A 14,176-nucleotide genomic window follows, 5' to 3' on the forward strand; every position below is an offset into this window, starting at 1 on the left:
GCGCGCGGTGAATGCGCCGGCCAATGCAGAGTGTGGTGGGAAAGTCTGGCATTAAAAAAAGTTTGACCCCAGACGCTAGACGCTGCTCGGAAACTAAAGAGGTGGATTTTGTGCTCGGCTGAGCAGCCGTGAGTGGCTTGCAAGAAAAATGTCAACAAAATCAATGTTACAGAAGAGAGTGAAAGGCAGACTAGACTAAAGGGAGGCAACAAACATTTACATTTGAGTTCAGTCTCATTCTCCCGCAATCTTCTGTAAACAAAACAGACAAGGTATTGCCCCTGAGCCTATATAATTTAACAACAACAAAAAAAGATTCACAAATTGTTCTGCTCAATAAGCAATTAGTATACACACGCACATACATACACAAATGCAGGCATCCGATTTTGTATCTGGGGAATGCGGACTTCTGTTCTTCAATGTTTCTGTGGGTCCACGAACTGAACAGTCAACACACACATCACCTCTGGTCTTGTGCCGCACACACAAATTTCGTGGTTCCTTCAGACGTGTCTTAGTCTTAGACACGTGTTGTCTCAAGGATGCACCAGCCTCGTCAGACCACAGCCAGGTCTGTCCCGCTCCAGTCTCCCCGGACTGGGCAACTACCACGTCTCCTCGGACAGTGGGTTGATCCCATCTCCTCGGACTGGGCTGTCTCTACGTCTGTCCCGGAACACTGGGACGGTGTATTAAGACCCGTAAGATATGCTCTCCATATAATTTCCACATTCCCCTTTCACCTAATTCATCCTTTTCCATTTATGCCCCTACCTATATTAGTTCAAATAATTATTTTGGAATATCCATGTACTCTCCAATTATCAAATACTGATTTCCCATCAAGGCCATGCTGCTTACATGACACAAAAAGAGGAAAACATTCATTCATTATCCATGCAGTGGGACAAACAAGGGGAACGGAATATCTTATAATGATTCCCAGGTTATTATGTAAAACGTGGCCATGTTTCTCAACATTTAGAATTATAAAGATAGCATAATTCTATACTACCTTTGCTCTTCATGCTAGCGATTGTATGTACAGAGAAAATACTGTCCCTCGGTCAATTTGCTGTGTAGCCAAGTTTACACAATATATTGCAAAGCATAGTTCCACCAAAATATGCACAACAAATATGAACTACATTTATGGTACATAAAAAAGAAATTACACAAAAAGACTAACCAAATCTTTAAACTCTTATGAAAAATAACTAATATGTAATTACCTGTAGCCAGAACCACACAGCACCAACAGCGAGACCTTTTTCTTCCAAGCCTCTGCTACAGACTGTGTGCCACTAGCCAGTTAAACAGGGCAGAGAAAAATATACTCGCTGACCAGTACAAAAAACGTGCTAATATACAGAAGCGCTTGAATTCCCCAGCACGAGGAAATCAGATTGTGGCACTCTGTAACAATCAAATACCACAACTACCGGTTCTCACAGATTTCTATGTGTTCTGAATTAACCTACTTTGTCTTTCAAGGACCCACAGACCTAAGAAAAAGCTCCATGTGGCTGTTCATATCGTATGAACAACAGATGCACAAGAGTTTCTCCATTATTTAATTTCTCACCTCTGATAATATATAATGCAAATTTAGGACTCAGTTATCCCTGTAAGATTTACAATGATTTTATAATTTTGGAGATAATTTCTTCCTATTGTGTCAAATTCAGGACTACGCCACCATGTTTTCATAAATGTATTAGGCTAGATTTTTTCTTTTTTTATACTGTGGAACCAAATCCAAATGAACACTTTATCCATTATAGAAGATGTGCGCAAGGCACTGAAGATAGCAAACTGGTTCACTGGTATGATACACACCATGTACGATCAAGGTCTGATACATTGAAAGATTTTTTTTTTTATCCGTTTGTATTGTTGTGGACCAAAGGGCTGACCTATTTGAAGCAGCACACTAATTTCTTTCTTTCTTCTAGCACACCCTGTCTTTGGTTTCCTTTTGTGCCCCGCCCTGTTGGGAGTACCACGCTTCAATGTCCTCAATGTCTGTGGGAAGTTGCCTGCCCCTGGTCTCGGGCAGAAAGTGCACACAGATGACAACCAGCACACACAGGGAGCCACTGATGATGCTTGGAGCCCACATGGCAATCACAGCCTGCACACCAAACACAGTGCGGTCGGGCTCAACAGGCTTCAAATTCAGGTTCCACAAGGAGCTCTTACATTGCTCAGGTGACCTGGCTGTCCTCGAAGCATTACACACATCATCAACAAAATATAAGCAGATTCAAAGTGCACATATGCAAACAAATGAAAATTTACATACTTCTATCAACAAACTTGATAGTAAGATAACATTGGATTGAAGCAAACTAACAATATAAAACATTCATTTGAAACAAACTAAAAGCACTGGATTGAAATGAACTCTGCAGTGTCAAGCTCTGGACTGAAACATGCTTTGCAATATAGAGCTCTGTACTGAAACTGCAATGAAAAGCACTGGACTGAAACAACTTAAACAAACTGCAGTGTAAAGCTCTGGACTGACAAAAACTGCAAATGTAAAGCTCTGAAACAAACTTTGCAATGTAAAGCTCTGAACTGACAAACAGCAAAGTAAAGCTCTGGACTGAAACAAACTTTGCAATGTAAAGCTCTGAACTGACACATACTTTGCAATGTAAAGCTCTGAACTGACACAAACTGCAGTGTAAAGCTCTGAACTGACAGAAACTGCAGTGTAAAGCTATGGACTGACACAAACTTTGCAATGTAAAGCTCTGAACTGACACAAACTGCAGTGTAAAGCTCTGAACTGACACAAACAGCTATGTAAAGCTCTGGACTGACACAAACTTTGCAATGTAAAGCTCTGAACTGAAGCAAACTGCAATGTAAAGCTGTGAACTGAAGCAAACTGCAATGTAAAGCTCTGGACTGACACAAACTGCAATGTAAAGCTCTGAACTGACACAAACAGCAATTTAAAGGTCTGAACTGACACAAACAGCAATGTAAAGCTCTGAACTGACACAAAGTTTGCAACGTAAAGCTCTGAACTGACACAAACTTTGCAATGTAAAACTCTGGACTGACACGAACTTTGCAATGTAAAGCTCTGAACTGAAACAAAATGCAATGTAAAACTCTGGACTGAAACAAACTTTGCAATGTAAAGCTCTGAACTGAAACAAAATGCAATGTAAATCTCTGGACTGAAAAAAACTTTGCAATGTAAAGCTCTGGACTGACACAAACTACAGTGCAAAGCTCTGAACTGAAACAAACTTTGCAATGTAAACCTCTGGACTGACACAAACTACAGTGTAAAGCTCTGAACTGAAACAAACTGCAATGTAAAGCTCTGGACTGACACAAACTGCAATGTAAAGCTCTGAACTGAAACAAACTGCAATGTAAAGCTCTGTGCTGAAACAAACTGCAATGTAAAGCTCTGAACTGAAACAAACTGCAATGTAAAGCTCTGGACTGACACAAACTGCAATGTAAAACTCTGAACTGACACAAACTGCAATGTAAAGCTCTGTGCTGAAACAAATTGCAATGTAAAGCTCTGAACTGAAACAAACTGCAATGTAAAGCTCTGAACTGAAACAAACTGCAATGTAAAGCTCTGGATTGAAGCAAATTTTGCAGTCTAAAAAAAAAGCACTGAATTGAAACAAACTTCACAACATAAAGCACTGGACTGAAAAAAAAACTCCACAATCACAAAATAAAGCACTGGATTGAAGCAAACTTCACAATATAAGGCACTGGATTGAAACAAACTTCACAAGTGCAAAATAAAGCATTGGATTGAACCAAACTTCACAAGTGCAAAATAAAGCACTGGATTGAAACAAACTTCACAAGTGCAAAATAATGCACTGGATTGAAACAAACTTCACAATATAATGCACTGGATTGAAACAAACGTCACAATCGCAAAATAAAGCACTGTATTGAAACAAACGTCACAAGTGCAAAATAAAGCACTGGATTGATTTAAAAAAAATATAAATCAACGGACTGAAACAAACTTCACAAAATAAATGCTGGATTGATACAAACTTTGCAATACAAAACAGTGGACTGAAACATATTTTAAAATCTGACTTAGAACAAAAATGCAACATTAAAATGAAATGAGAACAATAAAAACAAAGATAAACTTTAAACAGGGTTTACTCAATGCAGTTGTTTCTATTGTTGCATATTTTGGAGGGGATGCATTATCGCTATCAGAAACAATCTGCATTGAACAAAGAACAATCCTACACAGGTTTTATAACACATCACAAAGTTCTTATTTTCTTGTCCCGAACAGTTTTTGAGATGACAACACACGCATATGGCTCAAATAATCTTAAGAGTCGAGTGTGCAGTATGTTATTGATGGACGGGTAGTGGACTTTTAACGTAGTTAAAGATCCGCAGTACATGTAGGAGATAATCATGTCTCATGCTTGCATGTGTGCATAAACAAGGTACACAGATTTTTTGCGTGTTTATTCATGAACCCATTCATTCATAACAAAAACATGTCAGTGAACGACTAGTACTTGAAAGGTAATTTCCACATGATGGAGTCTCCCGTCGGACCGACGGATGAGTAGGCAGGCAGGCTTATCTGTCAGTGTGTGTCCTCATATGGGAGAAGAGGCCGATTCTGGATGCACAGCACTTCCCACAGGTGTTGCAAGGGAAAAGGTCTCCGGAAGTTGAGCCCTGCTTCCTTCGCTCACGCTTCTCCTTTATGGCCAGCGTTCTCTTGTTTTCAAACGTCTTTATGCCACTACAGCACAGCGTCAATGTCCACATACACAATACATAAACATACACTGTAAACTACCTTGTAAGAGCCCACCCCCTCTTTGCACAAATTTTATCCTCAAGTTGGGGATGGGAGTTGACTATGTACTTGTACCCTGTACCATTTCTTTACTAAGTTTCCCAATAAAGTACTGTTTGGGCGTTAACTACATGCGCGAGAAGTCTCTCGTTAAACTGGTTATGTTAATCAACAGGCAACAGTTTAAATGTATAATGAATGTGTTTCTGTACTTGTCTTCTCTCCATCTCCATTTGTTCATCATTCTTTCTTTCTGTTGCCCCTCCCCCCTCTCTCTCAAGTACACACGCAAGTGAGCGCACACTCATTTGGCTGTATTCAAGAGAGAGAGAGAGAGAGAACATGGAGTGTGAACAGAACGCTAGCTATTTGAACAAGACAATGCACCTCGGAGTAACGCCATACTCTCACTTGGTCGTTATTACCATTACATGCAAGCAATCAGTTCTTTATATCTGTACTGGTTTGTAAAGCAACATGAACCCAAAGAGCAAACTGATTAACTAGATCATGATATTTCTTTCTCAAAGTGGAGGATGGGCGTTTACATGGTATTTTACCCAATGCACAGGCACGAAAAGGGAGGTGAGCGTGTATAGATTCTGGGTTTTTACAAGGTAGTTTACTGTATATTTTAACTCACTCAGTACGGCCAGTCCTCTCTTCTCCTCTACACAGACCCCTCGGATGTCCAGTGGGTGTCTGAATGACCCAACCTTTAGCTTCCGTCGTCAGAATTGTGGTTTTCTTTGTCAATATTCACCTCTTCAGTACAAGAGCCTACCGCTTGCAATATTTTGATGATGATAATTGGGGTGAAACGCTGTTAACGTCGTCTCTTTCGCCGTTCGTATGGAGAGAGTTAATGCCTGACCACAGTACTGGGTATATGCAAAGGTCTGGCATCAGCGCCTCTTTTTTTTTTTTCTTTTCTTTTTTTTCAAAACGTGGTGTAGCACATAGGGATTATTCCGCACGCTATGACACTTTGAAACAGTCATACAACACATGCACACATCCACATACTCACCAAATTCTTCATAAAAGGTGCAATCATTCCACCAATACGACCAACAGTTGATCCAGTACCCAAAGCCTGGTTTCTAAAAAAACAAAACAAACAAGACAACAACTCTTTTTACACCATCATGTATTCTCCATGAAAATAAAGAAAACTGTGTGCTTGTGAAAGACTGTTACAGTTGTTTACAATGGATAAAAATATTTTTTCCTTTGTCATGTCAGTTTAAAAAAACAACAACAAAAAACGAGAAAAGTTCAACACAAAGATGGCACCTCACCAGCTACTGTGGTGAAGTGGTTAGCGCTGTATTGATGACAGGGAGGCTAGGAGTTTGAGTTCCATCACATGCAGTGCATGAAATTATTTTTGTGGGATTTTGTGGCCTGTGGCTAGCCCTTACTCAGAGGTGTGTGTGCTACGTTCAAATGGAAAGGCTGGGACAATACAATCATGGGTCATCCACTTCAAGGATGCATCTTTCACAAGGTTGCTCAAAGTTCCTGACCAACACAACAGGTGTCTGTATCTCTTGGGCCTGGTTGACGTTGGCGAAAATGAAGTCTGGAGTACAGCCAGAGCCTTACCACTTAAGCCCCTCCAAAGCAGCAACGTCGGCCATCTTCATTAATCATCAACTACTGCCCCAAATTCTGTGCTTTTTCATGCTCTGCTTTCATGGTGACCTCGGTTTTAATTCCCTCCACTTCTCGGTGAGGCCCTGTCAAGGATTTCGGTGTTGGCAGATTCATGGGGGACTGTAACTGGAGGAAAGTGGTGGTGGTCTTCATGTCGAACATGGCCTAACAGGCAGTGAACTGTGTACACTGAATGGCGGTCTTCATGTCGAACATGACCTAACAGGCAGTGAACTGTGTACACTGAATGGCGGTCTTCATGTCGAACATGACCTAACAGGCAGTGAACTGTGTACACTGAATGGCGGTCTTCATGTCGAACATGACATAACAGGCAGTGAACTGTGTACACTGAATGGCGGTCTTCATGTCGAACATGACCTAACAGACAGTGAACTGTGTACACTGAATGGCGGTCTTCATGTCGAACATGACCTAACAGACGGTGAACTGTGTACACTGAATGGCGGTCTTCATGTCGAACATGACCTAACAGACAGTGAACTGTGTACACTGAATGGCGGTCTTCATGTCGAACATGACCTAACACTGTGTACACTGAACCATAACTGGCACCTTGGAACACCCGCAGCAGTAACTCAGCAGAGGTGCAGGATCTTCTCTGATGTGTGGTCCAATGGCGATCTTGCATTTACCTTTGGACTTCTGCCACTTGGACTGTGGCAGACGAACTGAACCTGGGTGTGGCTGCAAGGAGAGCTTGGAATCAGCAGGGAGTGGGAGCAATGCCACTGGAGCAGTGAGAGATGAGAAAAAAAGGAAACAAGAGAGGCAAGGCCTTCCAAGACTCACTTGTGATAAATTAAGTCCCCTAGCATTAGTTACAGAGTAATTTCCCTTCTTTACTATCTGCACCAAAAATGTTTGCAAAATAAATAAAATTTCCATGCTTAGCAAAAGAAGTTCCTGTTTAAACAAAAAATGATAATAATGACTCCTCTTGTTGTTGTGTCAGAATAAGAGGTGAAAGTGCCAAGTTTAGAGAATACAAAAAATATAAATATAACAGTAAATGCAGTTTGCATATAATTAGGCTTATTTTTTATTTTTTCATGTCCATCCCAGAGGTGCAATATTGTTTTAAACAAGATGACTGGAAAGAACTGAATTTTTCCTATTTTTATGCCAAATTTGGTGTCAACTGACAAAGTATTTGCAGAGAAAATGTCAATGTTAAAGTTTACCACGGACACACAGACACACGGACACACACAGACACACACAGACAACCGAACGCCGGGTTAAAACATACTCACTTTGTTTACACAAGTGAGTCAAAAAAGGAGAAAAAAGCACCTTATGTTGGTGGGGAAGTATTCCGGAGTGTAGAAGAAGAGACTGGAAAAGGCCCCTGATCCTCCCAACATGCCCGCCATGGCAAACACAGCCGACATTCGTGCCAGTATTGCATCATCTGAAATCAATCACACACTACCACAGTGTCAGTTTAATCAACCAAAGCATAATACACTGTAAGGCACTTTTAAAGGCAGTTTATCACACAAGCACAAAAATCCAAGACTTCATAAACTCAATTAATACAGCTGCCGTCCACCTGGGATGGCTGGGGTTGGTGAGAGTTATACACAGAAAAAGTAACTTTGAAAGAAACACTCTTAAAACTTTTAATTTCACCACAGTATCAGTATCAGTAGCTCAAGGAGGCGTCACTGTGTTCGGACAAATCCATATAAGCTACACCACATCTGCCAAGCAGATGCCTGACCAGCAGCGTAACCCAACGCGCTTAGTCAGGCCTTGAGAAACCACAACAAACTCAAAAGACCAAACCGCGATGAAGCTTCCATTTTTAAAATATTGTATTCGTCTTTTCTTACTTTACATCCTCATCTACTATTGACAGACTAAATTTTCACCCCTCATACCACCAAAAAAAACCCAACAAAAACAAGGAAAAACAAAGTGTCTGGTGGATACTTTCTATAAAAAAAAAAAAAAAAAAAAAAAAGAAAAAAAAGAAAAAAAAAGAGACAGACAACAACAACAAATCCTCATCAGTTGATGACAACGACTTGAAAATTGTCCACAAGGTTACATGCACTTAGTAGTAATCATTGAAAAGGTGTACTGGTTCAATTAGTGTAAGAAATTAAAAAAAAAAGAAAAAAGATAACAAATCGCAGGGTGTTCTTGACTGCAAAGATACACAAGTAATCTGTCAACACAAGACAATACAAATTCAAAATGCCATAACCCCATTCTGACCTCCACATCAAACCTTCAAACACCATTCACCAAACCAAAAGGAGAAGAAAAAAAATCCAGACAAAATAATACCATGCCAAATCACATCACACCTGCACGTAGGTGTGGTGTACTGAATCTCAGTGTAGGTGTACTAATCTGTGTCCATGCAACCCATCCAAGAAACCAAGAATTATCATTCAGTCATCATTACTGACTGCCTTGACTTCTTCTTCTTCTGCGTTCGTGGGCTGCAACTCCCACATTCACTCGTATATACGCGAGTGGGTTTTTACGTGTATGACCGTTTTTAACCCGCCATGTAGGCAGCCATACTCCGCTTTCGGGGGTGTGAATGCTGGGTATATTCGTGTTTCCATAACCCACCGAACGCTGACATGGATTACAGGATCTTTAACGTGCGTATTTGATCTTCTGCTTGCGTATACACACGAAGGTGGTTCAGGCACTGGCAGATCTGCACATATGTTGACCTGGGAGATCGTAAAAAATCTCCACCCTTTACTCACCACGCGCCGTCACCATGATTCGAACCCGGGACCCTCAGATTGAAAGTCCAACGCTTTAACCATTCGGCTATTGCGCCCGTCTACTGCCTTGACAAATGCTGTGATTGACAGCAAGGGAATCTGTTGTTATACCCCATACCCCATTTCTGTTCTCACTCTATTACGCGTTCTCAAAACACTTGGGTCACGTGACCATTTCCCGCCGGCGAATGAACCAATGAACAATCAATCAATAAACTCAACATTCAGTTGTTCTGTCACCAGATCTACCACCGCTGTTCCATAATTATATTAAAAAGAAGTTTTTCCACAAATCGGAACCTATCATTGTTGGCAATAAGGGAATCTAAACAAACTTTTACCACACAAGGATCTACCAGTTGGCTATTCAGCCATCTTGTACATATATTAAACAATCTAACAAAATATACGTTTCTGAATATCTCTGGCTGTGATCGGAAGCAATCTGAGTGTAATAAAATCATGGGCTACTTCCCTCTAAGCAGTTTGCTTTTGAAAAAAAAAAAAAAAAAAAAATGCTGAAGTGGCTGCGATGTCATCGAAATAATTGGGGAGATGCTGGTAATTTGAGTACGTTAGACATACAAGCACGCCGTCGTTCTAACAAGCCGATGGCGAGTGTCGTGTTATGACTGTCTTCACCAAAAAGTTCGCACAAAAACAATTCACAATGTAAAAACAGTTTGAAAGCTGTGAAAAGTGAAATTATTCAGTTTTGTCAGTTATTTTGCAAGTTATGGGGAATTAAGCTTTAATATTCGAAGTATTCCGTGGTGTTTACTTGCTAAAATACTTTTCATGTATTTGTGTGTTGTAGTTTCAGATAAAACAGAGTTCAAACTTAAGGTGCTCAAATTTGCTTCCACCCCCCTTATTATAATAATAATGTGTATCGAAAAAAATAGCATATTATTTGGTAAGGGCCTACACACACACACACATACACACAATCGCTTTTTAATCTCCATGCTCTACTGTCTGTGCGTGCACACACACACACACACACACACACACACACACACACACACACACACACACACACACACACACTGTCTCCTACCAGGAAACATGAGGCAGATGGCACTGGCGAAACAACCAAAGCCAGCGAGGGCAAACATGCCCTGCACTGTGTGCTTCCTGCCCAGCCTGAAACACACACACACACACACACAAACACATCAACACACACACACATATGCACACACACACACACAAACATACACACACACACACAATCACACACACACACACACACACACACGGAACACAAATGGGTTAATTGTACAGGCCTTGGCCCTTTACAAACGGAGTGCACAAATAGAGGACAGAGAGAGAGAGAGAGAGAGAGTTCACTGTCTCTTCACAGATTCAGGAGCGCACACATTTTGCACACTGCCAGCGTATTCTTATGGAAGCAAGAGAATCAGTCAGAGGCGAACAGACAGACAGACAGACAGACAGACGGACGGACAGTACCCCCGCCCACCTGTCCACGCCGAAGTAGATGAGGAATCCAGGCGGGACCTCCATCAGAGCGGCCAGGAAGTAGTTGAGGTAGGGGTCCCCGGCGTAGGACGTGGACATCAGAAACAGCGTGAACACCACGAAGGCCACAGTGAACCTGCATCAGCAACCGACACCCCACCTGTAGCCGACACCCCACCTGTGGCTGACACCTCACCTGTAGCTAACACCCGACACCCCACCTGTAGCCGACACCCCACCTGTTGCCAACACCCGACACCCCACCTGTAGCCGACACTCGACACCCCACCTGTACCCAACACCTCACCTGTAGCCGACACCCCACCTGTAGCCGACACTCGACACCCCACCTGTACCCAACACCCCACCTGTAGCTGACATCCCACCTGTAGCCGACATCCCACCTGTACCCAACACCCCACCTGTAGCCGACATCCCACCTGTACCCAACACCTCACCTGTAGCTGACATCCCACCTGTACCCAACACCTCACCTGTAGCCGACACCCCACCTGTACCCAACACCTCACCTGTAGCTGACATCCCACCTGTACCCAACACCTCACCTGTAGCTGACATCCCACCTGTACCCAACACCTCACCTGTAGCCGACACCCCACCTGTACCCAACACCTCACCTGTAGCTGACATCCCACCTGTACCCAACACCCCACCTGTAGCCGACATCCCACCTGTACCCAACACCTCACCTGTACCCGACATCCCACCTGTACCCAACACCCCACCTGTAGCCAACACCCCACCTGTAGCCGACATCCCACCTGTAGCCGACACCCCACCTGTACCCAACACCCCACCTGTAGCCGACATCCCACCTGTACCCAACACCTCACCTGTACCCGACATCCCACCTGTACCCAACACCCCACCTGTACCCAACACCCCACCTGTACCCAACACCCCACCTGTACCCGACATCCCACCTGTACCCAACACCCCACCTGTAGCCAACACCCGACACCCCACCTGTAGCCGACACTCGACACCCCACCTGTACCCAACACCCCACCTGTACCCGACACCCCACCTGTACCCAACACCCTACCTGTACCCGACACCCCACCTGTACCCAACACCCCACCTGTACCCGATACCCCACCTGTACCCAACACCCTACCTGTAGCCGACACCCCACCTGTACCCAACACTCTACCTGTAGCCGACACCCCACCTGTACCCAACACCCTACCTGTAACCGACACCCCACCTGCAGCCGACATCCCACCTGTACCCTAACACCCCACCTGTACCCGACACCCAGCACCCCACCTGTAGTCAACACTCCACCTGTACCCGACACCCCACCTGTAACCGACACCCCACCTGTACCCAACACCTCACCTGTAGCCGACACCCCACCTGTACCCGACATCCCACCTGTACCCAACACCCCACCTGTAGCCAACACGCCAACTGTAGCCGACATCCCACCTGTACCCAACACCCCACCTGTACCCAACACCCCACCTGTAGCCAACACCCCACCTGTAGCCAACACCCGACACCCCACCTGTAGCCGACACTCGACACCCCACCTATACCCAACACCCCACCTGTACCCGACACCCCACCTGTACAAAACACCCTACCTGTACCCGAACACCCCACCTGTACCCAACACCCTACCTGTAGCCGACACCCCACCTGTAGCCGACACCCCACCTGTACCCAACACCCCACCTGTAGCCGACACCCCACCTGTAGCCGACACCCCACCTGTACCCGACACCCCACCTGTACCCAACACCCCACCTGTACCCAACACCCCACCTGTACCCGACACCCCACCTGTACCCGACACCCCACCTGTACCCGTCACCCAGCACCCCACCTGTAGCCAACACTCCACCTGTACCCGACATCCCACCTGTACCCAACACCCCACCTGTACCCAAACCCACCTGTACCCGACACCCCACCTGTGGCCGACACCCCACCTGTACCCGACACCCCACCTGTACCCGACACCCCACCTGTACCCAATACCACCTGTAGCTGACACCCCACCTGTAGCCGACACCCCACCTGTACCCGACACCCCACCTGTACCCAACACCCCACCTGTACCCAACACCTCACCTGTACCCAACACCCCACCTGTAGCCGACACCCCACCTGTAGCCGACACCCCACCTGTACCCGACACCCCACCTGTAGCCGACACCCCACCTGTACCCAACACCCCACCTGTAGCCGACACCCCACTTGTAGCCGACACCCCACCTGTACCGACACCCCACCTGTACCTGACACCCCACCTGTAGCTGACACCCCACCTGTAGCCGACATCCCACCTGTAGCCGACACCCCACCTGTACCCGACACCCCACCTGTACCCGACACCCCACCTGTAGCCGACACCCCACCTGTACCCGACACCCCACCTGTACCCGACATCCCACCTGTACCCGACACCCCACCTGTACCCGACACCCCACCTGTACCCGACACCCCACCTGTACCTGACACCCCACCTGTTGCTGTGTCAGTGTGTATCAGGGCCAGTTGGCCTTTGGGAATCATCCCGACGCCAAATGTGTTTAATAACCCTCTCGGCCGAGAGAGTGGGGAACCAAAATCAGAATCAGAATCAGAATCAATTTCAATGTCAGTTAAACCTGAACAAGGTTTATAAGACACGCATGCAAAATTACTTGAAACCACGCACAGAAAAGCAAAACAAAACAGATAAATATTGAACAAGAGATTGAATCACTCCTGCACGCTATGGCGTTTTTGGACAGCAGTTACTGACAAATTTCCCAAGCAGTCCCACAAGTTTGTCTTCCAGTATTAGCTGACTGGGTTTAATAATATTTGGAAAGTATTTTTGAATTTTTTGTATGAATTCTATTCCAATTTCTTTGTGTAATTCGAAGTCATCTAAGGGATGTAACTTGGGCGAGACTCCAAAAAAATCTTAATTCTAGCCCAGATAGTTGGGACAGCAGTTGCCTCCTCTGCTGTTCTGATGGTCACAGTTGAACACGAACGACTATCATACATAAAAAAAAAAGTGTGTACCAGGGGTGAACACTGACGTAGGGCTTTGTGTGTGCATAGATTCAGAGTTTTAGCCTAGTCTGTAGACGCTAAAAAAATGTGAAGAAAGGAACAAATTGCAACAGAAATTATTTTGAGTGGAATAAGTCAGAACACGCTTCCTCTCTAACATATCAAAAAAGTAGAACGATAGGAATGTCCCTCGGGTACTTAAACTCATTTTGTGACGTCATCACATACCCGGTTTCAACCTTGTTTTTTCCGAATCACCCGAATATAGTCATGTAGCATCTCGTTAGAAAGCTCTCGACATGCAGTAAACGAATTTTACAATGGAATCACAACCAGAAGCATAATCCGGTGAAAATTTATTTTTAAAAAGAAAGAAAAG

The 14,176-nt window shown here is 44.4% G+C and overlaps 1 protein-coding gene across 4 annotated transcripts in view; it reads right to left on the bottom strand.

The window, feature by feature from the left end:
- Window positions 1-261: 261 nt before the first annotated feature.
- Window positions 262-14,176, bottom strand: part of LOC143281955 (organic anion transporter 3-like) — a 38,696-nt gene continuing 24,781 nt past the window's right edge. For all 4 annotated transcript variants that reach the window (XM_076587284.1, XM_076587280.1, XM_076587281.1 and 1 more), the window contains 5 exons: window positions 10,763-10,897; window positions 10,337-10,422; window positions 7,817-7,934; window positions 5,871-5,943; window positions 262-2,137 (listed from right to left, as the gene is read on the bottom strand). In XM_076587284.1, the coding sequence (XP_076443399.1) occupies window positions 1,955-2,137; window positions 5,871-5,943; window positions 7,817-7,934; window positions 10,337-10,422; window positions 10,763-10,897 (595 nt within the window). In that variant the 3' untranslated portion in view covers window positions 262-1,954. The remainder of the gene's footprint in view (window positions 2,138-5,870; window positions 5,944-7,816; window positions 7,935-10,336; window positions 10,423-10,762; window positions 10,898-14,176) is intronic.

The sequence above is a fragment of the Babylonia areolata genome, chromosome 5 (genome assembly GCF_041734735.1).
Source record: "Babylonia areolata isolate BAREFJ2019XMU chromosome 5, ASM4173473v1, whole genome shotgun sequence".
Classification (NCBI taxonomy): Eukaryota; Metazoa; Mollusca; class Gastropoda; order Neogastropoda; family Buccinidae; genus Babylonia; species Babylonia areolata.